The 27,077-nt window shown below is 37.2% G+C and overlaps 1 protein-coding gene across 6 annotated transcripts in view; it reads left to right on the top strand.

Moving 5' to 3' along the window:
• The window catches only part of LOC131041362 (uncharacterized), a 122,112-nt gene that overhangs the window by 38,488 nt on the left and 56,547 nt on the right, over positions 1 to 27,077 (top strand). For 5 of the 6 annotated variants that reach the window (XM_057974406.2, XM_057974404.2, XM_057974402.2 and 2 more), the window contains 2 exons: positions 13,466 to 13,556; positions 25,162 to 25,200. In XM_057974406.2, coding sequence (XP_057830389.1) covers positions 13,466 to 13,556; positions 25,162 to 25,200 — 130 coding nt within the window. The remainder of the gene's footprint in view (positions 1 to 13,465; positions 13,557 to 25,161; positions 25,201 to 27,077) is intronic. The other variant, XM_057974403.2, reaches the window with a different exon arrangement.

The following is a 27,077-nucleotide window of genomic DNA, read 5'->3' as shown; positions in this document are numbered from 1 at the left end:
TTCCATGTTGATCTGCTCCCAGCAAATTGAACGTAGATGGCCACAGCGTCGGCTTCCCCAGCTTCTGCCAGGTTTCTTCTGGAAGAACATTCACTCCTGATCCACCATCGTCGATGGTATTGGTTAGAATGGTGCCAAGGATACCCATCTCCACAATGGCTGGGTTCCTTCCAGTGTTAACTGCCAGCAGCATGGGGTCTATTGCAGACCCCCCAGGAACATCTGTGCGGTGGTTGGGAGAGATTATTCAGCAACGCCGTTCGTAATTGAGGCATCGTCTGGAGGAGGTCGTGTACCTTCACAGGCACCTCCAGTTTTAAATTTTGATTTAGTATAGCCTCCTCCGCCTACGGTCGGTTGGAAGTACCTGCCGTACCCTTCGCCTTCGCCCTTTCTCGTATCTCTTTCTCAATTTCTTCTCGTGCTTCCCATACCCTTCGCTTCTTCGTCTCCGGGTCTGGGCGCATTGCGTGTCTGGCTTGGGCGCGGGTTACGGCCAGCACTTCCTCTTCTTTGGTTTCCTTGATATTGAGCAAGTTGACGTCGGACTTCGGGCAGGTGGCGTCTTCGTGGTCTCCCAGTCCGCACCATTTGCACAAATATTGTGTGGCCTCTCCCTTCTGGCAGTCTTGGGCGAAGTGCCCCCACTGGTTGCACGCTCTGCATTGTACCATCAGTCGGCCTTTGGAGTCGTATTGGATCCAGCTCCTCATATTGTTATTGTTGTTTCGTCCTCCCCATCGGTTATCTCGGTAGCCTCTCGATGTTGCATTATTGTTCGCCTGGGAGCTGCCGGTGCCGCCCAATGTAGTTGGTTGTCCCTGCGTAAGCAATACTTGTTGGTTTCGTGTTTTCATGTTGTAGGGGCATTCCCTGGTGGGATGCCCCATCAACTAGCATATATCACAATAGGCCTTCTTTTGGCAGGAGCCTTTCGTGTGGTCGTTCGTCTTACATTCCGTGCACCAAAGCTCCCCTTCGTCGGTCTTGCTCAGACCTCCCTTCATAACCTTCAGCGCTTTCATCATCCTCAGCATGTCCTTCTGCAGGGCTTGCACCTTTTAGCCGGACTCGCCATCACTGCTGCTTCCCTCGGAAGAGTCATCATCCTCGGACGAGCTATCCTTCTTCTTTTTCTTCTTGGATGTCTTGGTCTCGCTCTCGAGATCCATCGCTCTATTATATGCATCTTCGTATGAGGTTGGTGGAACAATTTTCATCTTCTTCCGGATGGAGTGTTTCAGTCCCTCCACGAACCATCTCTTTTTCAACCCATCCGCTGGTTGACTCTCAATTTTCCCCAATAGTTCCTTGAGCCACCGACTATAGGCTCGGACAGTCTCGTTCTTGTTCTGCTTTGTGCCATAGATTTCGGCTACTATTTCATTGTCATCTCTGAGAAGGCGGAACTCTATCCCGAATTCCTTCTTCAGGTCGAGCCATGTGCCGACTTTGGTCTTATCCATATCTGAGTACCAGTTGATGGCCACTCCCCTTAAGGTTGCTGGAAATTGTGTTACCCATTCGTCCTGGTCGGTAAAACCGTTCGCTGACCATATGGTTTCGCAAGTGCGGCAATGGCGGACAAGATCTTCCTCCCTGTCGCCGTTGAACTTCGGCAGTTTCTGTTTACTCGCCATTGATGGGGGTCGTCTCCCCGGAGGTGGCTATGGCTGTGTCTGTGCCCTTGCACCACTCCCTCTGGCGCCGGTGGTGTGTCCTGCTTGGGTGATTGGGGGTACGGTGTTTTGCCTGCCGTGTGTCGCACCTACAACCATACGGTTGTCCTCCCCTTCGTTCTCACCCCCGCTCGCTACTGGCTCCCTTTGGTGGTCCTCACTTCGCGGCGTAAGGGATAAGTTTCTGAACTGAATCCCAGGTCTCTTCGACTAGATTCCTCCGTAACCTTGTTTCCTCCAAAAACTCTTCGTGGCTTCTCACCCTACGGTGTTTTGGCGACACAGAGAAATTTCCCTCGGCTTCTGCCCCCTCCGTGACACCTCCTTGGTTCCCTTCGGGCAACCCTTCGACAGGTCATCCTTCGACAAATTGCCTCAGCCTCCGTCTACATTCTACTTGTTGCTCCAGAATCAAGGCCCTCTGCGCGGCCTCCCACTCCTCCGTTTGTGCTTTCTTATTTCTATCTTTGTTTAATAGGTTGGGCTTAATTCCCGTACATTTCCATAAATAACAACACATAAAAACATAACACTCCTTTATTAATTCATCTCATCAGATACAACTTGTGTCAATATTATGACACCTTTATTCAATTATAGAATGTTCTTTTATCCCTTTGGGATTCAGGGTTCAATTTCCTCTTGGCCTCGTGCCATCACGCTCCGCTTCCTGACGACTGCTTTCTTCGTACTGTTGGAGGATTTGTTGGCGTCGCTCTTCTTGGGCAATCTCAACCGGGGGAGGTGGTTTATCAACCGATTTATTGCTGGGCTAACTTCCAGTGCTGTCCACATGGCACTTGTTGGGATTTCTGCCTCTGTGGCCTCCTTTCGGACGTAGGTCTCGATGGCCACCTGAAGGAGGATTGAGAATTCCCTCGTTGCAGTGTCTTCTCCGTGGTAGAGCTTTGTTTGCGCGTCGTCGGCCTCTGGGTTTATCTCACCAACGGGTAGGCCCATCGTGTCCGTGCGCCATCCGCTCCTTCCTTTCCCGAGTATGTCTAGGCAACGACGCTAAATGTTTACCCTCTTGGGTAAATAGCTTAAAGCATACAGAGAAAACACGTAATGCAGAATAATAATGCCATAGACCTCATATAAAATATAAGAGATGTTATTCCATTCATAATCGTCTGTCACAAGTTACATTCGGAAGTATATAAAGATACCGAGGGGGTGCGAGTGCCAACCGTCGCACGGTAACTACCATCCCTCGGCTGCCGACTAACAAAGACAATTACAACTTACGACTTAATTAACTAGTTTTATTTGCGTACAATATTGCGGCTAACAACTTGTAGTTTCAATCTAGCAACATCTTGTTACGTGTATTTTTCTACATAGCTGAAATGATAGCTCAAACCTCCTTTTATAGAGTTGGAGGGAAAAAAGGCCAATTTCAAATTTCAAATTTCAAATAATTTTTCTCCCACTAAAGCACATTCCAAAATATTAAAGTGACTTATGTGCAAGTCCCCTTTCTCTAGGCATCCACTTTAGGGGGGCATTAAGCGACTATAAAATTATAACACTTATGTGAAATATTGTAACATTAAACATTAATACTTAAGCATACTTTTAAATAATCTCATACAAGTTGTGGAAAGTGCTGCTGAGGCTTTGAAAGCCTAAACTGATTATGCCATGATAATATTACGTAGTGGAATGATGATAGGTGTTATCTGAAGACCTATTAAAAAATAGACATGCTCTCCAAGAACTTTTGAGAACACCCTAGGAGCTTGACAACTCTTTTCAAAGCATCAATGCAATCTATAGCACCAACTGAGCTCAATGCCATAAACATATGCTAATTAATGTTGAAGTTGAATCCTACAAGAAGTTAGGAGCTCTCCTGAGCACACCCAGAAGCTCATAGGAAAACTCAGAATTGGCCAAAAGCTCATGAATGGTATGGCATAAAAATGGGGAGATTACATGAAAACCTGACTAAGCTAGCTGATTTGGCTTCAATAGTAGAATCTACATATAAGGTAGAAGAAAAGGAGAAGTCTCACCCTGAGGTTAGACAAGAGTTTAGATCCAGCTTAACTCAGCAGAAAAATTCTGCAAGAACATTAAATATTTTAGCCATGAGGAAAACCATCCACAAAGGCTGTTTCAAGTATCTCTATGTATTAGATTCCATAAAAAATAAATCTCCAAAAAAGGATTGTACCAACAATTTTTAAGCTTGCAATAGGGGCAAATAGTGGCCCTTCATATTTTTCCTATGCTTCTTTAAGTTACACAATTCATAGGCCATATCATGCCCTTCTTGAATTAGTACCACCCCAATCCATTTAATGACATATCAATCTACATTGTCTACTGACTGTTTCAATCAAGAATTAATAACAATGGAGTGAAAGTTAATATTTCTTATGACCTTTGGAAAACTGTTCCAAAATTCGGGGTCTAAATGAACTACTTAACTTTTCTTTGCAAGGAGATAATAGTTTGCAATCCTAGAAAAGTTCACAAATTTATAGTAAGAGCTTGCCAACCCTTGAAGGTCCGTGCTTCAAAAACATTTTGAGGTTTATTGTCATTCCGTAACAACTTTAATATTTGGTAGGGTTGGTTGACATGATACTTAGACATAATGTGACCAAGGTAGCGCATTGAGTCTTGGAAGAAAGAACATTTAGATAGTTTACTACATAGTTGGTTACCCTTAATTGTTGAACTAAGCTTTGTGGATATTTATTTTCCTTCTAATTATGTGAAAAGAGCATAATATCAAATTGGTCAAGGTAGTCATTGAATATTCTATTCACTAGATTCATAAAATCATTAGGTGCATTTGTTAGACTGAATGTTAATATTGAAAATTCACAGCAACTGTACTTTCTCCTAAAAGCAGTTTCATGTATGTCTTCCTCCTTGATACGTAATTGATGGTATCTAGATTGCATGTCTACCTTGGAGAATATTGTTGCCTCTCTCAATCCTTGGCGAGGAGTACTTTTTCTTGATAATAGCCTTATTTAGCATATAATAATCTATACAAAATCTGAGCCTTTTTCTTACAAACAACATAGGTTCTCTCTCTGTAGACACACTTGGTTGCATCAGTCCCTTTTCCAATAGTTCAAATTTTTACAACTTTGACTTATTGTAAATTAGTTGTTTTCATCCTATATGGGTCTTGCGTCATAGGGGCAGATGTGTTTTAAATTTATATTAAAATCTACTTCTCTTTGGTGGCTCTTGACAACTCATTAGGGAATATGTCCTTGAGTTGCTAAAATATTGGATGACTATCCAAGCTCGGTTTTATGTCTTGTTCTATTTCTACCCCTCGGAAAAAGTACAATTGGTAGCCCTTTTTCAGTACTTTAATCAATTGGAGAATTGAGATTGGTTGTACATCTTTCTACTATCTTTAATTGCTTTAAGGATTAATTGGAAATCATAATCATCCCTCCATTAGATGGATTTTCTTACACAATCTGCATAAGCTTGATGGGATCGTAACTAGTCCATGCTTGACATGACATCACAGGATCTTAAAAAATATTTTAGAAAGGCTCTATTTGTTTACAAACTTATCTAAATTTAGCTTCATTTGTTTTACTCCTTTAGTAACCGGTTTTTCATCCTCGTTCTTGTTTCAATAGTCTATCCCTCTATCAATCTCTTAGGATGGAGTCGACATCGCTTAATAATTTAGGGAGAAATAAAAATCGATGTAACTTGAAACAACTAATATAGAAACAAATTATGAATTAATTATACTTTGTAGTTCTACTAGAGATGCTTGTTACTTTGCCTATTCATTACCATAATAGCATAGATCTTGTGACTTAGCCCTTATCCACTTTTCAATTTAGGGAAGTCCCAAGCAAAATGGTTCTTCCCACAACTCTACGAGCCTCCTATAGGTTCCCTTGGTGGTAGAGAGATCCGTTTTTGCCTTGTTGTAGGCTAAAAATTTGTTGTTACAATCCTTTGAGATTGATTTCTACTATTACTATCTGTCACATGGTTCACCAAATTTCAAGCAAAAAGTTCAAATCTAGTGGTCTTAAAGAAAATCCAAAAAAATCATTTGAGTTTGCCCTAAAACTTGTACATAGAAGGGCATAGGGTCTTTGACTCTTTAAATATGTGTTTTCGATTAGCTTTTTTCCAATTTTTGTGAGGAAAAATTGTGAGCTTCATTGTTATGCTGTAGGTGTCTTTGTCCCGTAAGACTATTTAGTGTTTTGTTGATAGTATGGTGTTCGATGTGGGGTGGTGGTTGTTGCAGATGTGGACATTGTTGAGTGCTATGTTAAGTGTTGTTGCTGTGTTGTAGATTGGCAACCAATGGTTGTTGTAGGTGTCTTTGTCCCACAAGACTTTTGAGTATTTTGTTGATAGTTTGGTGTTCGATGTTGGGTGGTGGCTGTTGCAGATGTGGACATTGTTGAGTGCATGTTAAGTGTTGTAGACTGGCAACCAATGGTTATTCGACAGTAAGAAAGAGATTACTTTAGAATGATATATGCTTCCAAAGCCTTACTTGGATCCCTAGAGAATAGGCAAGGAACAATGAATGATTTAGAGGATATCAATACGACACCATTCTCCCTTACTCTACAAGACATAGTTGTGGGAGGTTGAAATAGGGGGAAACTGTCATTTGTTTGTAGGTTGTGTTTTTATCCTTTTAAGCATATTAAAATTTAATATATTTAAATTTAATATTTAAAATAATTTATTTAGATCTTAAATTATTAATATATCTAATATATATAATTAGCATATTTTGTATTTACAATATCTGAATTAAGTTTTAATTACTTATTTATATTTTAATATGGTGGAGATTTATATACTAAATATCTAATTTACATTTTAAATGTAATATATTGAATATATAGAATGTAACATATTTAGTATTTACAATATTTGAATTAAATTTTTATAACTTATTTATATTTTAATATTGTGGATTTATTTCTTACAAAAAAGAAATCTATAAATTCTTATTAGTCAACTTTAATCATGAATTTTGTTTATGCCAAACCTGATCTTAATTTTATCTTTACCAAACATGAAAAAAAACATGATCCTTGTGACATAGGTTATAACTTCCAGAATTTTGACAATTAGATGTGCTCGAAATGACCTTTGTGAGTGTTTTCCTCATTGCTGAATTTCTCAATGTTTTGGGTTAATTTGGATGTAACTCCTTTATAGCCTTGAGTTGAGACTTCCCCTTTCATTTTCCTTAAATGCAAATTCTATTGTTGAAGCCAAATTAAATTTCTTTGTCATGGTCACATCATGCACCAATATTCGCCATATATCTAATTTGAATGCCTTCTTGTCTTGAATATTGTCTATGTAACAAAGGAGATGTGTGAATTTGGAGTCATCATTGGTCACCGAGTTGTTCCCTTGAAAATTTGGAACCCATCTCATTTCTTTTCCCTATGTGTGACTAGTAAACATTTTTCATGGGACTATTCCTCTAACAACTCCCAAATGAGTTTCTTGTACTTGCCTCTTTTGGGCACTAAAATATTCTCATTAGAATTAAGCCTTTTCATGATTTCATCCAATTGAAAAAATCTTATTTGATCCTTTTGTTTGATCCTAACTCATGTAACCCAAGGTATTTCTTATGATTGACTAACTAAGCCTAAACAACACACCCCAACTTCCCAAGTCTTTCCTAGGAAATTGAGGGGGAGGCTATTTCTTAAGGTTTTGGATGAAGGGTGCAGGGTCTACCAATATTTGCCTTATTGGCACTTTATCATCATACAGATTTTCAGTTGACCCCTAGGTAGTACTAGCTCATCTTGCTCACTAACTTGTACCTAATTTAAGTTTTTGTTTAGATTTCCATTTAGACAATTTTTTTAATTTTTTGAGCCTCTAATTGTCCTTAAATGGTTCTAAGCACCCCTAAGACCAGTTGAAGTATATTGTCATTCTTAGCAGGATTTCGTGGAGGGTTTGGAGACAGATTTGCAATATTTCAAGTGTACTTCTTGTCCAACTTGACTTACCTGTCATCCCAATCTTGTTCAAACCATGGGTTTTGGGAGTTTGGCATGTACTTCGATTATAACTAAATGAGGATCCACAATAAATAAAATGAGTGCTGGGTGGCGATAGATGTAATGAATCCCTATAAAATTATTATGGTAGTCTAATATGGAGTTTACATAGTGCTAGCATTTGTAGATAGAATGCTGCGACCTCCTTAATTAAGGTGGCTACTTAACACAAGGGAAAGTGCAATTACCAACATTATTAATATAAAATAAAATTATAATTAAGTTCCAATCAAGGGATGTTTGAAGAGGTGCATCTATTAGGGAGAAAATTCTATCTAAAGGAAGCCAAGCAAAGAGAAAGGATCCTCATAGAAAATATATTTTATATTTGATTTTCACTCCTAGTGGAATGTAGAATGTGGTTCTGCAGATACAGGATAAAACCCCTCAAAGACTAGAGATTTAAGGACAAAATCCCTTTATTTCTTGACAAAAACCCCTAACTTTAGATAAAAGGTTAGTTGAAAGATTCTCAACTAGAGCATGCATATTGGGCTGAAGCTGTACACACTACAGTTTATCTTCTGAATTGTGCTCCGACCAAATCCCTTGATGGCATCACTCCAGAAGAAGCATGGATAGGGGTGAAGCCTTCTATCTCACATCTTCGTGTTTTTGGATGCACTACCTATATGCACATTCCTAAACAGATAAGATAGAAGCTTGAAATGTATACTTCGTGGCTATGGTAGTGAGTCTAAGGCATATCGCCTTATGGATCCCGACACAAAGAAAATATATATTAGTAGGGATGTCATTTTTGATGAGAAGAGTAAGTCACGTTCTCCTTCAACAACACCACCTACTTCCGATAGTGCTCCTATATTCAACATGGATGATAAAAATGATGGGAATGTTGATAGTCAATCAACACCTACCAATGTCACCAGACCATTGCCAAAATGGTATACTAGTGCCATTCGAGAAGCAAAGCTAGATGGAGTTCCAGACACTTCAACTTTAGGTCCGAGGACTCACAGCATGGCTCGCAATGAGGTAAACTTTGCACTAATGACTTCCGTTGTAGAAAATTTTGAGCCATCTAATGTTCAGGATGCACTAGAATCAAAGCCTTGGAAAGAGGCTATGGAGGCAAAGTATCAATCTTTGATGAAAAACAACACTTGGGAGCTTGTTGATCTACCTCCTGGTAAGAAAGCAATTGGTTGTAAATGGATTTTTAAAACTAAATATAAAGCAGATGGTAGTATAGATAAACATAAGGCTAGACTTGTAGCCAAGGGTTATGCCCAGAAAGAAGGTATAGACTATGAGGAAACCTTCACTCCCACTGCAAAGATAAAAACCATTAGAATGATTTTTGCTTTAGCTGCCCAATTTGGTTGGAAATTATACCAAATGGATGTAAAAAGTGCCTTTCTTAATGGAGATCTTAAGGAAGAGGTCTATATGACCCAACCAGAGGGATATGTTGCTCCTGGTAAAGAAGAAAAGGTGTGCAAACTTGTCAAGTCCCTATATGGTCTCAAATAGGCCCCTAGAGCCTGGTATATCAAAATTGATGAGCATTTGCTAAAACATGGTTCGCTAGGCATCCATATGATCCAAATCTCTACCTCAAGGATCAAGGGGGGGATATTGTGATCATTAATGTATATGTTGATGACTTGGTTATCACAGGCAGCTCAGAAGAAATGGTTGAAACAACCAAGAATGATCTCAAGAAGGCTTTTGATATGATGGATCTCGGGCTACTACACTACTGTCTTGGCTTAGAAGTATGGCAAACAAATCACCATTTCTTTGTGTCGAAGAGGAAATATGCCAAGACACTTCTCGAGAAGTTCAGAATGATGGATTCCAAACCCATGTCTACACCTATGGAATCAGGTTTGCAACTATCTACATTTGATACATCTCCTCAGGCGAATGCAACACTCTATTGACAAATGATTGAAGGTTTTATTTACTTGACTTATACCAGACCAGATATTAGTTTTGCTGTAAATTATCTATCAAGATTCATGCAAGAACCAAAAATGTGTTATTGGAATGCAACAAAACGGGTACTAAGGTACATCCAAGGTACAATGAATCATGGTTTGGAATACAAAAGGAATGATCAATTTTTCTTGAAAGGGTATACAGATGTTGACTATGCAGGTTTAGTTGATGATAGAAAATCCACTTCTGGATTTGTTTTCTTCCTAGGTTTAGGATCTATTTCATGGGGAAGTAAGAAGCAAGCCACAATTGCTCGTTCTTCAACAAAGGCAGAATATCATGCAGCAAGTGCAACAGTTTGGCTATGTCGCATATTGGAAGGATTGGGTATACCTCAAAATTAGCCTACCATCCTCTATTGTGACAATCAAAGTGTTCTCAAGCTTGTTCGTAATCCAGTGTTTCATGAACAGACCAAGCATATTGAAGTTGATTGTCACTTCATACGAGAACATGTTCAACAGAATAACATTCGGCTCCAATTCTGTTCTACTTCGCAACAACGTGTTGATATCTTCACAAAGCCTCTTGAATGTGTTAAGTTTGAGAGTTTTCAGGGTTCTCTTATTAGTACTTTAATGCAATGATGTAATAAGGGGGGAATGTTGGTTATTCCGTCATTTACCCGTATGAGTGTGTTTGTTATAGCTTGTTATCTATTTTGATAACAATGGTTATTTGGTTATTGTTTGATAGCTTATTAAAGCTAAGTTGTTGAACACGTCACTCTTGGAACATGCACGGGTTTATCTCCTATCTTCTTGTATAAATATGTGATTGCAATGTAATGGAGAATAATTCGAGTCTTTGTTCTAATACTTGGTTTTCTTTTCGTTCAATCTCTTCGCATAGATCTCTTAAGTCATTGCCACGTTTTGAATCTATTGTGAATCTCTAAAGCATTTGCCATGTTATAGCTAACTTGGAGCACATCATTAATGGTTTTTCCCTTGAAAAATTGTGCCAATGACTTATTTTAGTCATACTCTCGGGGTTATCACTTAAGCGATTGCCACACTTTGCTTCACTTGGGGAGGAAACCAGTGGAATTTCTAGCCAAAATGTGTGCCTCATGAACAACTTCTTACCTAGGAGGAATCCACTTATCACTTTTCCAATGTTTCATGTCTTAGATACACATTTCTAATGGCCTTGCCCTTGAAAAAACTGCACCATAGGCTTAGGCATATTTGTCATTTCTTAGCTAGGCACAAATCACTTAAGTTCTTGCCATTTTTGATCATGTTAGTGAATATATTGCTAGGCTAAACCAACCAAAATTTGCACCTTCATTATGTACTCTTGAACTCTAGTTTGTGATCTAGATTTCGCTATAATGTTCATTAGAGTTTAATACTTTAGAACATGACATTGGTAGAATTTTGATGCAATTAGGAAGACTCAAAGTTAAGAATATAATCAAAGCCATTTTTGAGAAGGAAATTTTGGCAATTCTACCTGCAATCAAGTAATGGCAATACTATTTGAAGAAGGACAAATCATTTTGGGTTCAGTTTCAATTATTCAAACAAGGAGGAAGAGGCTATAAACTAGATGATCACCTAATATCCCATCAAATGGAAGAACTTAGAGAAGATGCTTTATAGGAAGTCAAATGATTTACTTATATATACCCATAGCCAAGTGTTGATGACAATTTTTCTTTAGAGGTGCATATTACACCCTTAGCCTTAATTTGGTCTTGGTAGTGGGGGCTTTGCCCTTTGCCCTTTGCCCTCACTCCATACTATGACACTAACCTTGCTAGGGGTGTTGCCTGTGGACCTCATGAGGAGTGCCACACTTGACCTTGTTGGGGGCTCCACTACCATACCCTCACCTATTGCTTTTCCCTTGTCCTCAAATCCAAGCTCATGGTACCTCTATTCTAAGATTCCACAAATTTGTCATTTTTTGATTTGAGGGCCATATGATATAGGTAATATTTTAATTATGACAAATTGATGATCGGAATAGATTTATATGTTCTCTAAATGCATTAGTTTCCATTTTTTTGTAATTATGTTTTTTTCACCGAGTTTTGTTGAGTCTAGAGTCCAAGTCAAAATTTTGGGATGCTCTGTCCATATTGTTCAAACTATGGATAGAATTTTCCACTTGTTTTTGCTTTCCCCTAGAAGGGATAGAATGCTCCACTTGTCTTGTTCCCCAAATGAAGACAAAAGATCCACACGACTCTTTATGGTTCTATGATTCTTCACTCCCCACAAAAGGGGTTTCACATTCCCCCCATGACGTTTCATGTTCCTTGTTAACAATTCATGTCTCACACCTCCCTTCATTTCATGGATCAAAAGAACCTATTTAGAGCACATTTAGAGGCCGAGTTATAGTAGGGATGCATTCCATATTGAATGTATCATCAAGGGAGGCAAATTGGAGTGTTGAAGTGACTATGAGAAAAGGAATTACAGCTGGAGACTAAAGTGACAGGCTTGGTAGTTGTGAAGGGAAACCAAGTCTTGTCATTTCCAATCACTGTACTCACTTGTTTGAGCAATAACAATTAGGTAGACAATCAATTTCCATTACCAACTAGTTTTTTCTCACTTCGGGGTTTTGTTGCAAACTTTCTTTGTTCTTTAGTTCTTATTTCTAGTTCAAACATCATTCCAATCCTCTTAATTAACTATAATTTGAGCTTATCAAGTAGTACAATATTATAAATTTTTTGGTTTGTTAATTTCTACTATAAATTATAGAGATTATAGATCACCAGCAAATTGATTGTATGTGTGGCAAGTGGGCAATTTGCTAGGTTTAGGATTTTTGTTCTTGAAATTTGGTTGTTTTGGTTTTAATTTCTAGAATATACCTTCATTTAATCTGTCTAGTTTGTTTTACACAATATAGTGTAACTTATGTTTCGATCTTTATGTGTTAGTTTGATTAAGATTGTCAAATTGGATTCATCTAGTCACCATAATAGTATCGTGCTTCTATATCTTTTGATTCTTCTCTCTCTACAAATTTCCTCTTTTGTTGGAGTTGTAACTAATATTGTGCTTGAAAGGGATACTAGCAAGGGGCTCAATTTCATTCCTCTATTATATGTTTTTGATATTCGATGGCAAGCTGTCCAAGGGTTAAATTTAATTGGTTAAAGCATTGAGTTCTCATTGTGAGAGGCCCAAGTTCAAATTTCAAAGGGACATCTAATATGGAATGCTAGGTTCTGACTCTTGGTCTTCCATAGTTGGCTTCTAGTGTTGAGGTGGTTTCTAAATAGGTGGATTTCTATGTTCTGACTCTTGGTCTTCCATAGGTGGTTTCTAGTGTGGTTGCTTAGAAGAAACTAATATTATTCTCATGGTTGTGCTTGCAAGAGCTTGTAGTGCTCTCATGTTAATACTCATACAAGCTGAATATTTGTAAGTGATTAGCAATATACAAAAACATTTGATGGCAAGTTTAAGTTACCATCTGTTTGTTTGTTGCAAGATAAATGCCAAAAATAGAATAGAAACATGGTTTTTTTTTGGTTTCTTATCTAGTAAAGGAAAGGGAATACATTTGTTACTTGTTTGTCCCTATTAGCAATTATCAGTAGCATACGAATATTTTGTTTGTGTTTCAAAGTTTTGTGTAGCATAATGCCTCCTTTAAGGGAATTTGAAGGCATTTCCTTTGCTCATTTATGCCTATGATTATTGGTCCTCATGGCATTGCTCAACATTAAAATATTATGTGTATTGTGTTGCTTCATGTTGCTTACAATTTGAATTTGAATTTGAATTGCAGGTCTCATGAGCAAATGTCTGTGAAAATGGTAGACTATATTGTCGATGAACACCATATTGACATTGATCCTGATTGTATACGAAAAGTGAAGGTATTGATCATTCCAAATTGGTGTACTGGTCTTTCCATGTATCATCATTTTTTTCCTTCTTTTTTTCATGTTACCCCAAGATTTTTCTTTTCAAATAAAAAGCTTATAAGGGCAAGTGCACTTAGAATTTTCTAGCCTTAATTATATGTGAGGTTTAATACTAGATTTGAATTTAAAAAATTAAAGGATTTGTGGTGATTGTTTTTAACAAATAAAAAGTTATTGGAATGGAGTGGTCAAAGGTCCTCTATTCACTTTAGGAGTATTTTATATAATGACTTTTTTGCAAACGTCTTCTTCCTTTTTATATGTGGGATACCCATGTCTATATATTAATGTAGGTTGTTTTGAAATTGAATTTTGTTTGATTTATCCTTGTCTCACCTATTGGATTGGCTTTGGGCTTGGATTTGTGTTTTATTTTTTACTTCCAGAGGACTGGAATTTTAATTATGACATCATATTAGTTAAGACTAGGCGTGTTGTACCTTGCAAGTGCCAGGAACAATATTGGGATACTATTGTAATGTCAGGATACTAGTTTGACATAGTAATATTCTAATGTTGTATGTATAATAGATCCTTTGTGGACCCATGGGATTTCTTCAAACATTTTACATATAAGGTTACAAGAGCATTAAAATGGAATTTACAAAGGTGATTAGTCTCCTTGAAAATGGTGTCCCATTGGGAAGGTAAAAGGTCACAATTTGATGGGATGGATCTCTCTTGCATTAAATCCTTTTTGCATGCTGAACACTGTGGCATGTGTCTCTTGGGCCCATTTATGGTTTTGGATACCATTTGGTGGTTTTACTTTTACTCAAGCCCAAATTCTATAATTTGAAGGTTTCAGTCAATAGTTTTGTATTACAGGTTGGAGGAGTGTGGTTGGGCAGCTTTTACGTATTGAGTTTGCTGCTACCTCAAATATTTGAGTTAACAGATTGTATTTGTCATTAGTAATTTTTTTAGTGGCTAATATTTGTCAATTGGCTAATAGTTGAAATTGGGGATTCAAAATTTGGGTAATAGTACAAACTACAAGGCAACCTGAATTGCTGCAACTTTACAAAATTTTATTTGATTCCTAGTTAAATCGCCAGAACATTGATTATATTAAAATTTTAAACTAAAAAAATTGCCAAAATATTTGGTAACTAATTAGATCAAATATGCCTAAATTTAATAAGTTATATTAGAAAATAAAATTAGTTCACCAATAATATTATATAATTATTGGTTACTTTAGGGGCATATTACTAATTTTTAATCACCACCATTGATTTATTTTATAATATAATGGATATGGTTTTATTCCATGGGTCATAATGTACCAATGGAGCTCAAATATCCAATGAGCGCAAAATTGTATTTGGGTTATTGAAGATTCATAATAAGACATCTGGGGATAAATTCTGTGGAAAAAAATCTACCTGCAGATCTCCAATGCCCATGGTGCCCAAAATAGAACCTAAACATTAGATTATAAATAAATTATAAAATCAATGTTGGTGAACAGGAATTCAGGGCCGATTTAAAATATTGAAGAATTAAGGAATTATAGACACAAGCTCTACACCTTAAGGCTTAAACTAGTCAATCATTGCCACTTTTATGCCCTTACTTTTCCATAAGACTTTTTGTTTTAAAGGAAGGATTCACCATGGTAATTAATGTGTTTTACTATTTTTTCAAGATTTGCCAAGATTTTCTACAAATTTCTAGTGATGTTATCATTGTAATTGTCATCTTGTTCTAAGTTTGATGCAATGCTAAATCTCATTTTGACTTTTGATTTTTCCTGAAAGAGTTTCCTAGGGTATATGCTGTGTCACTTCTCTCCTTATCTTGTTGCTGATATCCATTGCATTTTCTGTGACTTAAGTAAATCTCATATTTGTAAATCTCATATTTATATTAGTCCATATGATCAGATTGAAAGTATATTATGGCTTCTAGCTGAAAAAAATAACCTCTATATACAACAATATCATGGATTAACTATGAATAGGTTTTCCAGAATGATTGCTGGAGAGGAATACAAGTGTAAAAAAGTTTGTTGGCCTCTGATTCAGGTTTGTCTGTGGCTGGCCTCTCCTTGGTCAACCCCTTACTTGATGACCTTGTCTTACTAATTTTTTTCTTGGCTGGACCTTGTTGACGTGGCTAAAGTTGTATCACTACAACTCTATCCGGCCAATGCAGAATAGAATGATCTCGCCAAGTATCCTATCCTCTCTTGTATAAGGAAGCCCTAATGCTGCTTTTAATTGATCAAAGGGGACAACCTCAAGTTTCCAAATGTCAGTTCTTGACTGCGGGATAACTCAACAGTCGATGTGTTTTGCTGGGAGCACAAGGGGCCTTACGTTTTGCAACAAGCTGGTCTGTATTTGATTCTCGAACTGGGAAATACAAGCAAAAGAGAAGGGTTTAGGAAACCTAAACTTAATAAGACTGGTATGCGGGTAGACGGATTCAACATAACCAATCCTTGCTTGGCCAGAATAACTCACAACCTCGAAGGAACGGTGCAATCTTCAAGGGGACTTGGAAGATTTTCAGATTGCAAATGCATGGCTAAGCACCCAATTCTGGCGTAGCTCAGACGAACACCTGCAATTGAACTAAACACAATTAAAGGCTCATGCTAACCATACACAAGAACATACAATCAGTATATCCTCAATGGTATGAGCTTGAATCCATCAAATACCTGCACACCCAAAAGAAAGATCTATCTAAATTGCTGAAAGAAACCATGCAAACAGAAGAAAACAAAGACAATAAACATCATATTTCAATGTTCATATATTTGCTTCAGCTGCCATTACAATAATTTCTGCAGCATCTCTATGCTACTCCTAAAATTTAACTTTCTACAAAACTCTAACCTATTCTAACTACCTGAAAATCTAACAATAATCTAACTCTTTACAAAAGAAAGGCCTTTGCCTTTTATAAATTTTACAAATTGAACCAGAGGCCAGGATTGACTGCATCCAAGGGCCCTGATTTGCCTTCTCGAACTTGGCAGCTTTTACCCATGCCTACTCAATTCTCAGTTATCTCTTCAACCACTATCTCAACTGCCTACCACTATTTGGCTTTAACTCGGTCCACCTGGTAGTTGGGGTTAATTGACCACAACTGACCTGTGTTCCACTTTGTTTCAAAATATCTTGAGTGAGACCCACAGACAGCTTTACATTAAACAATTCAGTTTTGCAACTGATTTTCTAGAATTAATTCCAGCTATGTGTTTTTGAGAATGCATATTTTGTAGCATTCCGAGTGTTCTTTGTCTTCGGTCTGGCTAGTGGACTTCAACTTGTTGTCCAGGTGGTGGTGCGCTTCTCCGTGCTTCATTTTGCACTCTGTGGTGCAATCCTGCATTTCCTCTTCGCTCGCGATCAAGGCTCCTTGACGTTTTAGGCTTTCTCCTGTTATTCCCGTTGATGTCTTCGACCTGCGAACAATTAATTTTGACTCTGGATTAATCACTCGGAAAAATAGATCAATTTAACAAAATATTGAGTTTAAACGTCCCTTGATGAATACGAAAGATGTTTCAATTTAAAATCTCCCCTTAGGGTTTTAAGATTAAAATGCAAATTTGAGTTTGTTTTTTAAACACCTAGCTTCTTTTAGAAATTCGGTCCATTTGGATTAAATGAGTGATTTGCTTTTGTTTCTCAAAATGCCTAACTTTTGAAATACGACTTCGGGCATTTAGTGTATTTTTACATGATTTTGCCTTCTAAGTTGACACCTTAAATGCCTCCCCCTCTTAAGATGAGAAATTCGGCCATTTTACAAGCTTTGCACGATTTCAACTTGCAAAACTCGGGTTACTAAGCTCTCTTGCGCGAACCTAATCCTTTATTCAGTTTCGGCTTATTTGGGGAGACTGTGCGAACTTGGGGGTCTTTTGACCTTTTCGGCTAAATGAGCCAATTTGCGAATTCGTGGCTCCTCTCTTTAACAAACTTTGGCTCCTTTAGGTGAAATGCAAGATGTTTGTGTTTGCCTTCCAAGTCGAAATTCAGGCTTGTTAGGCAAAAACGCGATTTGGCTTTTAAAGTTTAAAAAGTGTTCTCTTGAAGATTTTGGCCCTTTAGGCCAAAATGCGAGATTTTCATTTAAAACACCCTTATCTCTTGCGAGAAGTTATTGCTCCTTATTGAAATTTCAGGTCATTCACTTAAAATGCGAGATGATTTCAAGTGGATATAACCTCATTGGTGGATTTTGGGCTAAGTGGACCCTTCGTGCCTTAGAGACATTTTGAGAGGTTTTGATTTCATGTTATACTCTCCCACTTAAACTACTTCGGGCAAAATGGGTCAAATGTGAGATTTGTGTTTTAATGAGTTTTGTTAAAATGACTTCCATTTTATGATTTTCTTCCTCTGTCTTTTTCGGCCTAAAAGCCGACTTTGCAAGCCTTTATTGTTCTCGGGCCTTAGAGAGATTTTGTGAGATTTCGTCTATTTTTGGCCCACAAGGGATTTTGCGAACTTGTGAACTTAGCATTTCAGCACTTTAAGCCGATTTTGTGAGCTTGATATCCTTTTTCGGGCATTCACAGGGAAATGTGTGACTTCTCTTTTGATGGAGTTCGGGTGTTTTGCTTGGTCCGACCTGAAACTCGGGATTTCAGATGCATGACCATGGGAGGAGCCTCTCTCTCCTACACGGGCAAAGAGGGTGTCTCCGTCAAGAATGGGGTGTGCAGTGCAAAGCACAACAAACCCCTCCTTGGCTATTCTTGTCTCGGATGCCCTATCTTTGTATCCTCCCATTTCTAACATTATTTTAATTTTTCAAAAAAAAAAAAAAGCATTGCAGATGAACCTAAATAAAACTTCAGAGCGTTGTCTCTGAGTTTTAGATATTTCTAAGTTCATTTCTGGTTGTTGAACTTCTTGATTATTCAGAATTATCATACTATATACTTTATAGTGACTACCAAACCAAATCATTAAAGTTTGAAGCTATATTAAAATTGATTACATGTTTAATTATTAAAACACAATGTAACTATGCACAATGCATGACAATTGGTAGTTTTCTTGCTCATCTATCTATAAGAGACATCTTTCTTCAACACTAACATCGATAAGAATTATGGAATGCAATAAGAACATAAGAAATGACCATTTTGTCCAACCTTGTGCAACATGTCCAACAACTATACTTAGGCATTTAATTAAGTCTAGGATCCCATAAAATCGTTATAAGCTTCTTCAAAAATCTAGTAGTAATCATAAGCATAGGAAGTATACTTAAGGTACGCATCTATAGCATCATTATAGTCATATAACATAAGTTTGCTTGGATATTGTTGTGACATATTCACACATCGCCCCATTGCAAATGGGGACCCCTACTTTTTTGCTTTCTGGGGTTTGTTTCTAGGTCTTTTAGGGTTTTGTCTATTAGCCTTTGCATGCTGAGTGTTGCCAAAGGGATCACTAAGATAGCAGGCTCTGCTTGAGCCAGGGGGAGTCAGCAGGTGCTCCGGGTTAGGGTCATCTTTGAAAGTCTTCCTTAGGACAAAGTTTTGCTCTTGTTGCTAATTGTGTCTTGTGTGAGTTTGAGAAGGTCAATGAAGCTTGGTGAGTGAATATCATCTTTGAAGATCCGAGTTAGGTCAAATTGGTGACTGATGAAGTCTGGAATGTCATCCTGATCTTCAAATGTCCTGAAATTTGGCTGTCTGGAATGTCGTCCTGATCCTGAAATTTGACTAAGTCTGGAAAATTGAAGAATCCTCCAAAAACTAGATTTTGCATTATAACTCCCGGAGGTCCAAAACCACTCTCAAACATCTTGACAGTATATATGGAATATAACTTAAAGTATAAGAAAGTTTCTTATACTTAAATGTTATATTCCATATATGAATCCTGACAGAGAGACCTAAATGTCAAATTTCGCTCCTGACCTTCCGAGGGTCCAAAGCGAATTTCAATTTCGCTCCTGACCCTTCCAAAGGGTCTAGAGCGAATTCTTCTACAGGACATTCTACTTTGATCCAAACTTAGAACTAACTCATTCCTAGGCATTATTGAGGGCAGAACACTTTTTATGCGAAATACTAAATAGGTCCTGTCCCTGGCCATGATTTTTAGCGAAATTCTCCTTTCTAGCCATTTTGAGGGTCGAGCAAGTGTTGCATGAATGGGAGAGGGATCCAAAGATGAGAGTCCAAGTATAGAGAGTGAAAAGGATAGACCTTGGTGAAGGAAAACAAGCAAGTCAAGAATTTCGCTCTTGACCCTTCCAAAGGGTCCAGAGCGAAATTCTCAATTTCACCTAATTTGCTCATGATGAAGGTCAAGTTGTGGATTCCTAGGCTTTGGCGAAGAGAAGGATAGTGTATGCTTGCCTTGGAAGGCATCTCAATTTCACCTAATTTGCTCATGATGAAGGTCAAGTTGTGGATTCCTAGGCTTTGGCGAAGAGAAGGATAGTGTATGCTTGCCTTGGAAGGCATTTTGGAGTAGAGACATGATAGAATTTGTCCTAAAATGCAAATTTCGATACTAACCCTTCCAAAGGGTCCAGAGCGAAATTCTAATAGGTCGTCCTTGGCCTAATTCCAAAGCGAAATCCTCTTTTTGGTCTTTTTGGGGGTCAAATCAATGATATCTTTAGGAGAAAGCAATTCAAAGGTCAAGAGAAGTTCAAGGCAAGGAGATGATGAAATTTGAGCTAAAATGCAAATTTCGCTCCTGACCCTTCCAAAGGGTCCAGAGCGAAATTTTTATAGGGCCTGTCCCTGGAGAGGATATTGAGCGAAATTCCATTTTGATGTCTTCTCATTAATGATTTAAGGTGGAAAATGATATGTTGAAATGAATATGTCATATGTGCTTAATCATCCTTTGGTTTATTTTGCAGATGAAAGAAGATCAAGCCAAGACAAGGACGGCCTATTCTAAGCCCATCATCATCAAAGACACTCCAAATGCATGGAGGAAGACTTCAAGTGTTCGAGAAAAGCATTGGGAGATTTCAAGTGTTCAAGGAATTGCAAGCTATCTCCAAAACCTTCACTTTGCTAGCACTTCAAGGCGAGATATGCTACCGGAGGAAGAAGACTTGACCATAAGGAAGCCTTATCAAGCACAGGGGAGTCAAGGAAGTACATTGTTCATCACGTCAGAAATAGAGGAGGATCAACCATGTCACAAGCGTTAGACAATGTGGCATCCCAGTCATCATTCCTCCAGTCGGATTGGTCTACCTCAGCATGACCAGATTCAGTGTACCTAACTCAACAGTGATCGCACAAACTTCGGTGTACCTTCCCTTGCTTCCTATTGGTCCACACTCATTGAATGTAATTTTCTCATTGGCTAAGGAAGTTTGTTATAACAAACCCTAATTAGGGTTTCTATCCTGTAATCCTAGCCATTGATTCTAAGTCAATTAGAGCCGTCAATTTGTAAAGGGCTCTCTATATAAAGCCTTGGCTCCTCATTTGTAAGGGTTAATAGTCGGGGAATAGTTAGAGATAGTCAATAATCAGTAGTGGTAGTTCAAGAGCAATTAGCTTTTAGGGTAGAGTAGAAAGAGAAGACAAAGATTGTTGTCAAGACATTGTTGCAAAAGACACGTAAACTTCATTGAAGAAATGGTGAATTCTATGTGTCGATTCTACAATTTGCATGGTCTCTATACTTCTCAAATTTAATTTCATGTTATTAGATGAATGGAAGAAATTTGTATGATCAATGGTGAAATTTGTATATCCATACTACTAGCGGTTTGTTGATTGCAAACTTGCCTTGCGTAGTCAATTGGAATCATTCAGCTTAAGCTTAACTTCAATTATCGCTTCTTCATTGATATGCATTAACCTGACGGTGTCTATGCTTGTAGCGGTGATCTGAACATCATAAAGTTTTCCTTAGAAGATCGCACTAACCTTGTGGAGATGATCCTAGCATGTCAAAGCAAGACTTAGTTAAAGTTTCATCAAAGGTCATCCATTGCTCCTACGTTCTTAGTGTTAGAATTAGATCCTTCTCCAATCCTTATCCTTTTCCCTTTTAAAAAAATCAAGGATCAGTAAAGACCCACGTTCCAGTGATATCCAAAGCAAATCAGACGCTTAGGTCATCGAATGTAAGTCCCCTTGTGATTCCAGCAAAATCACATCATACCGCAAGAGCTTATCCACACGTAGAGACCCTACATACAAGAATCTTGGAGTTGCCTCGATTGATCCTTAGGCGAAATCTTTAGCATTCGGGGAAACTTTGTTCAAGAGAGGATAAGATACCTTGGTATTTTATTCTGTGTTCGCATGTGCATAAAAGACACATCAACAGATACCAAACTGAAGATTCTTCATTTTTAATCACTAATATTACAATTGTCATGACTCTCATACGTCCACACTCATCTAGAGTGTGTGAGAGAAGCATAAGATATAACCACTCTAATTCCATCAAAAGCTCAAAGAACAAATAGAGAACAATGTAAGGAGTATGGTTGAGATCCAAGTCTCAACTAGAACCAATAATCACCATCTAGGAGGTCATAATCAAAGGAAATGATACATAAAAGTCTTTGAGCCTTAAAAGCTTTGCAAATAGTGTCTCGATGCCTCTATATGGGCATGCAATAAAGAGAATACGTCAAATATTAAATATTATTCTTGATTGTAACTTTCAAGGGTATATAGTTTTACTAACACAGTTTCAAACCAGCAATATAGCCTTGTCTTTTTAAATGAATACACACCTCTATTTGTGCACTATGGATCAGGTTGCCTAGCTAAAGATAGCCTAACCTAGCAGCCTAACAAACTTCGAATGACAATCATACATTTCAGATGGAATAGCAATCAAATTTACTTGCATCAAAATTGAAATCTCCTTCAAGGCTTGCAACCCTTTCTTCCACTTGGTAGTCATTATGCTGAGCTCTTCTTTGAAATCATTGTGATATGGTATCTTTAGCTTGTGTGTAGGCCTCTTGGTTTTATTGAGACATTTTTATGCAATTTCTTTTTGACAATCTTGCATGTTGTTGTTCCATGGAAGTTCACATTCTTCTAAATCAATCAGCTAGATCTATTCACAGGGTTGCAATCTAAATGCTGATTAATAATAATTTGTTGTGAAATGAGATTTCTAGGTTTTTTTTTCCTAAACATATGGTTTGCTCTTTATGGTTTAGCCACCCAAATTTATCTCAACCTCTTAGTACTTTCGGATGTGAGCCCAAATAGGGTTTTTTGAAGCCATTCGCATGAAGAAGCACAATAAGTTGAGTTAACAACATCTCAATGGCTTAGTTTTTGTGCAATGCAACCTTTGACTTTCCACGAGAAAGGTGGATGACAAACCACAAGGGCTTATTGATTTGGATGTTGTTTTTCCCTTTAGTGGTTGGATTGTGTAGGATGAGAAGCCTCCTTTGTTTAGAAGAGATGAAATTGTAGTTGCAGCACAAGTGGGGGAAATTGGTTTAGATGATATCATTGATCAGTACATTTCCCAACTTTTTACACAGATCTTTCTTTTAAAAGGGGAGACAAAAAGTACAAATCACAATCTAAAACTATAATGAAATTATGTAGAAGAAGATAAGAGAAAAGAAATGTATATACTTGATTAGAGCATGCCACTTCAAGGGGGCAACTTCTAAAAGTCCTAGAATAATACTAGAACATGCAATACCATTCTTAACAATGACATATGCATTGTTGGGTCATTCTAATCACCTATCTAAAACTGTAATGAAATTAAGTAGAAGAAGATGAGAGAAATGAGATGCAAATACTTGATTAGAGCATGCCTTTAATTCAAGGGGGTGACTTCTAAAAGTCCTAGAATATTAATAGAACATGCAATACAATGCTTAATAATGACTTAGGCATTGTTGGGTCATTCTAATCACCTAATCCTAACGAGGCCAGTGTAGCTTACAATAAATATTTATTGGGACTAATAAATGACTAAAATAAGGATTATGTGGGCTGTAATTGGTAACAACATATCTGAATACTTTCAATGGGTTAAGGGTGTAGCATGTTACCCTATTCAAACAAGCGTTGTCCTAAATATGGTGCAATTGTGGATGCTTGTGCATGAATTCTTCATCTTCCCGCATAGCATCTTTGACATGCCAATTCTTCCACTTGATGAGATACTCTTTGATTAACTCAGTACTCGAATTCTTTGTGCATTTGTAATTTATTTAGGGTCCAAGATGATTCTTCCCTCTTCTTTGAGCTATAGTAACATTGTTTGTAATGGAATCCATTGGCCAATAAATGACATTAAGCAAGAGATGAAAATTTGATGTACTTTTGTTGTTGGAGGTAACTCTAGCTTATATGCCACACTATCAATGTTTTGCGAAATTTGACATAGATGATAATATTTGGGTGAGATTTTGTTAGCCTTCTTTTTCTTCTTCAAGGACATATGCCCATATGGTTATAAAATTCTTCTCACTCTAGTATTGGTTAGTTTTCTTCTGCTAGGTAGGGTAGCTTGCCTTATTAACTTATTAAGTTATTTGTGATTGCATTAGGTTTAACAGTTCCTTGATATCTTCTAATGGACACTTTGGATACGTATGGCTTTGAGCCAAAAGGATTCCACCTTTACTTCAGGCTATATTCTTTGCAATTTTCTGCTTTTGCTTGTGTCATTGCCCTCTTTTTCTTACCCTATGAACCATTGGTATGATCAAGATTGCAAATTTTTACATCATAAACTTCAAAATGTTGTTGCTCTTAACCTAAGAAACACTATCCTAAGACAAAAGAAACACTAGTTTCTTACTCTTAGGTGATATGAATTTCTCTATGTCTTCAACAACACCCCTAAAGACTTATTGGCATACCCACTTCTTGTGGAAAACTTTCTCTTAAACCTTGATTCCTGGCTCTAGGTCTCTTATGCCAGTAAAGAATGATACTTCAGAGGAGCCTGCTTTTCCTATTTTTTTATAAAATTTTAGTGCATTCTGAAACACCAAGTTATGGCAAGTTTCTAGTAATATTAATTTTCCCTTTATTTCAAAAGTTTGTTTACATTGTCCTCCTACATGTAGACATGAAACCTAAAATTCAATTATATTGTAAAGGATAATTTTTTGTTCACTCTTCTTTGATGGGATCAATAGCCCCTAAAGAATGCTCCCAATTTTTAAAGAAATTGGAAGCTTGCTAGAGCCTCAAGTTCTTTTGGTGTGGACTCAGAAGCATTTGGTTCTGAGTTCTGAATTCTATGTTGGCCTTAACCTCGCAAAAATAATTAGGAAAAGAAAAAGTTATGGAAAATTTAACTTCTGATTTGCATAGTGTTGGTTGACCCAACTCTATGTTGCTCCTTGTGTATGCATTTGCATCTCACAAATATTTCTATTTTGTTCAATCACAAAAATTATTAGGAAACTTTTTTTGTGCACAAGTCTTTAATTTTGTATTTGTCCATGTGATACATCGGCAAATTGAGATGGCGTTTTTTTAATATTGAGATCGAGTTTTACATATAAATTCATTATACAGCACAAGTCCATACATTACATTTCCTTACAATTTTTTGAAAGATTATTGGTGCTGGTGCAGGAAATGATACTTGCAAGTTGTGATCGCAAACACACAAAGGTCAGAAGATTTTCCAATATAAATACCTTTTCTACTATTATTTAATTCTATGTCTCTTGTGATATAGGTTGATATTTTTTACTATAAGTATGTAGGAATGCCAACATGCATAAACAACTTTTCTTATGAAGACTGCACAACACTAATAGACATATTGAACTTACTTTGTACTCTAAAATCCAATGCCATGTTGCTTGCAAATGTTTTAGTCTCACTAGTAACCTTAGCAATCAGATGGTAGCATGATTTGGAGTATCCATGAGAATAATCATTGGTGGAGGCCTACAACTACACACCAAATGCTATCTAAAGACTTAAAAGGCTAGACATAAACCATTCCACATACTGATGTTAATTTAAGCATTGCCAATAACCTTGTCCCCCTAAATAGTTCCTTCAATGCTGTAATCGAGAAGTTAAATTTTAATAATAGGAAATAGGAATTGTTGTCTTATCTTGACATAGCCGAGAAGATGGCCATATTGGGTATCTTTCAACAAGTAATTTGATTCCCACTCGTGTGTGGTCTATGATTGTGGCCAATAGTATCAACAAATACTTTCTTTAAGAATTGTAATGTTCCCTCTTCAAACTTAAACTATTATAATTAAAGTTTTTTTTAAATAATATCAAGGGGTGTGCGAAGGGTTATGTCTATTGGAGGAAATAGGTATTTAAGATAGACCAAACAGGGAGAAGGAGCATCATTGAGAATGCATTTTTTTTATATTATTATTCCTTTGTGGAGAAAGAACTCTAGTTCAACCAACCTGAGGATGAAACCTCTCTAGTTCTGAATTCGCAGTACAAAAACCTGCAATTCCCAAGAGCGATTTCACACAGAGATCACTCTTGTGCAAATCTGAGGTGGAATTAGAATATCCTTACAATTGGCAGCAGATTATGACTTTCAAAGGACAATTATAGACAGTTTTAAAAGAAGAAAATGGGTTTCACATAGAAATAAATCACTGCAGAATTGGGCCAGATTAACAGCCGCTGCAAAGGAATTAATTTAGTCATTCTGAACCATAATCTGAGCATTAAATCTGTTTACAAAATAAGCTATTTAACTGTAAATTTTGGATAAATCTCATCAAGATAAAATAAAGATTTCATATTTATATATAATTGTGTAAATTATTATAGTCATGAGCTAGGGTTTGTTATATTTAAAAAAAATTAAATGGGATATTAGAAAATAACATTTATGAAGAATAGATATCTAATCAATAGTCACAACATGAACAAGTCTTTCTATTGCTATGTATGCTGCTGCATTGTCAGGCACAATTTGAACGACGTTTTCCATACCCACTTTTATGATTATACTCGCCAACATGTTGCATGAAGTTGTAGCATTTTTCACTTAATGAGAAGCACCAATTGACTTAGAAAATACAAACTATCCACCTGAAGCCACAAGCAAGTTGATCAATGTGATTGTTGCCATTAGCCATCCATCAGGCAAAATAGTGCAGTCTTTTTTGCACTACATTCTCTTTTGATCTTATTCTATGAATTGTACTTTTCACACCTTCATCCAGCAAGAGCCTAATCAATCATATGGACTAGGCGCCTTGAAACTTTTCCACCTATATTCAATCCATTGATCAACAACTTCCAAAATGGGCTCCTTGTAACATGGAAAGGTATGCTGTTATAGTAACAAAAATTAATGCATGCCACTTAGCTGCAACCATCTCCAGTAGATGAGCTCCTTATTTGTGGGTCAAGATGATAGCACCTGCACAGTACATTAGTCTCTAATTCCTAAGGATATTTCATCACAAATGCAGCTGCCTCATCAATCCTCTTCTTTTCTAATGTATTCCTATACAAATCTGTTGGAGTTATTCGTTCATCCCCACAAGCCT

The sequence above is a fragment of the Cryptomeria japonica genome, chromosome 3 (genome assembly GCF_030272615.1).
Source record: "Cryptomeria japonica chromosome 3, Sugi_1.0, whole genome shotgun sequence".
In the NCBI taxonomy this organism is placed as follows: Eukaryota; Viridiplantae; Streptophyta; class Pinopsida; order Cupressales; family Cupressaceae; genus Cryptomeria; species Cryptomeria japonica.
The sequence above is the reverse complement of the archived record's forward strand: the minus strand, read 5'-3'. Positions and strand labels throughout refer to the sequence as shown.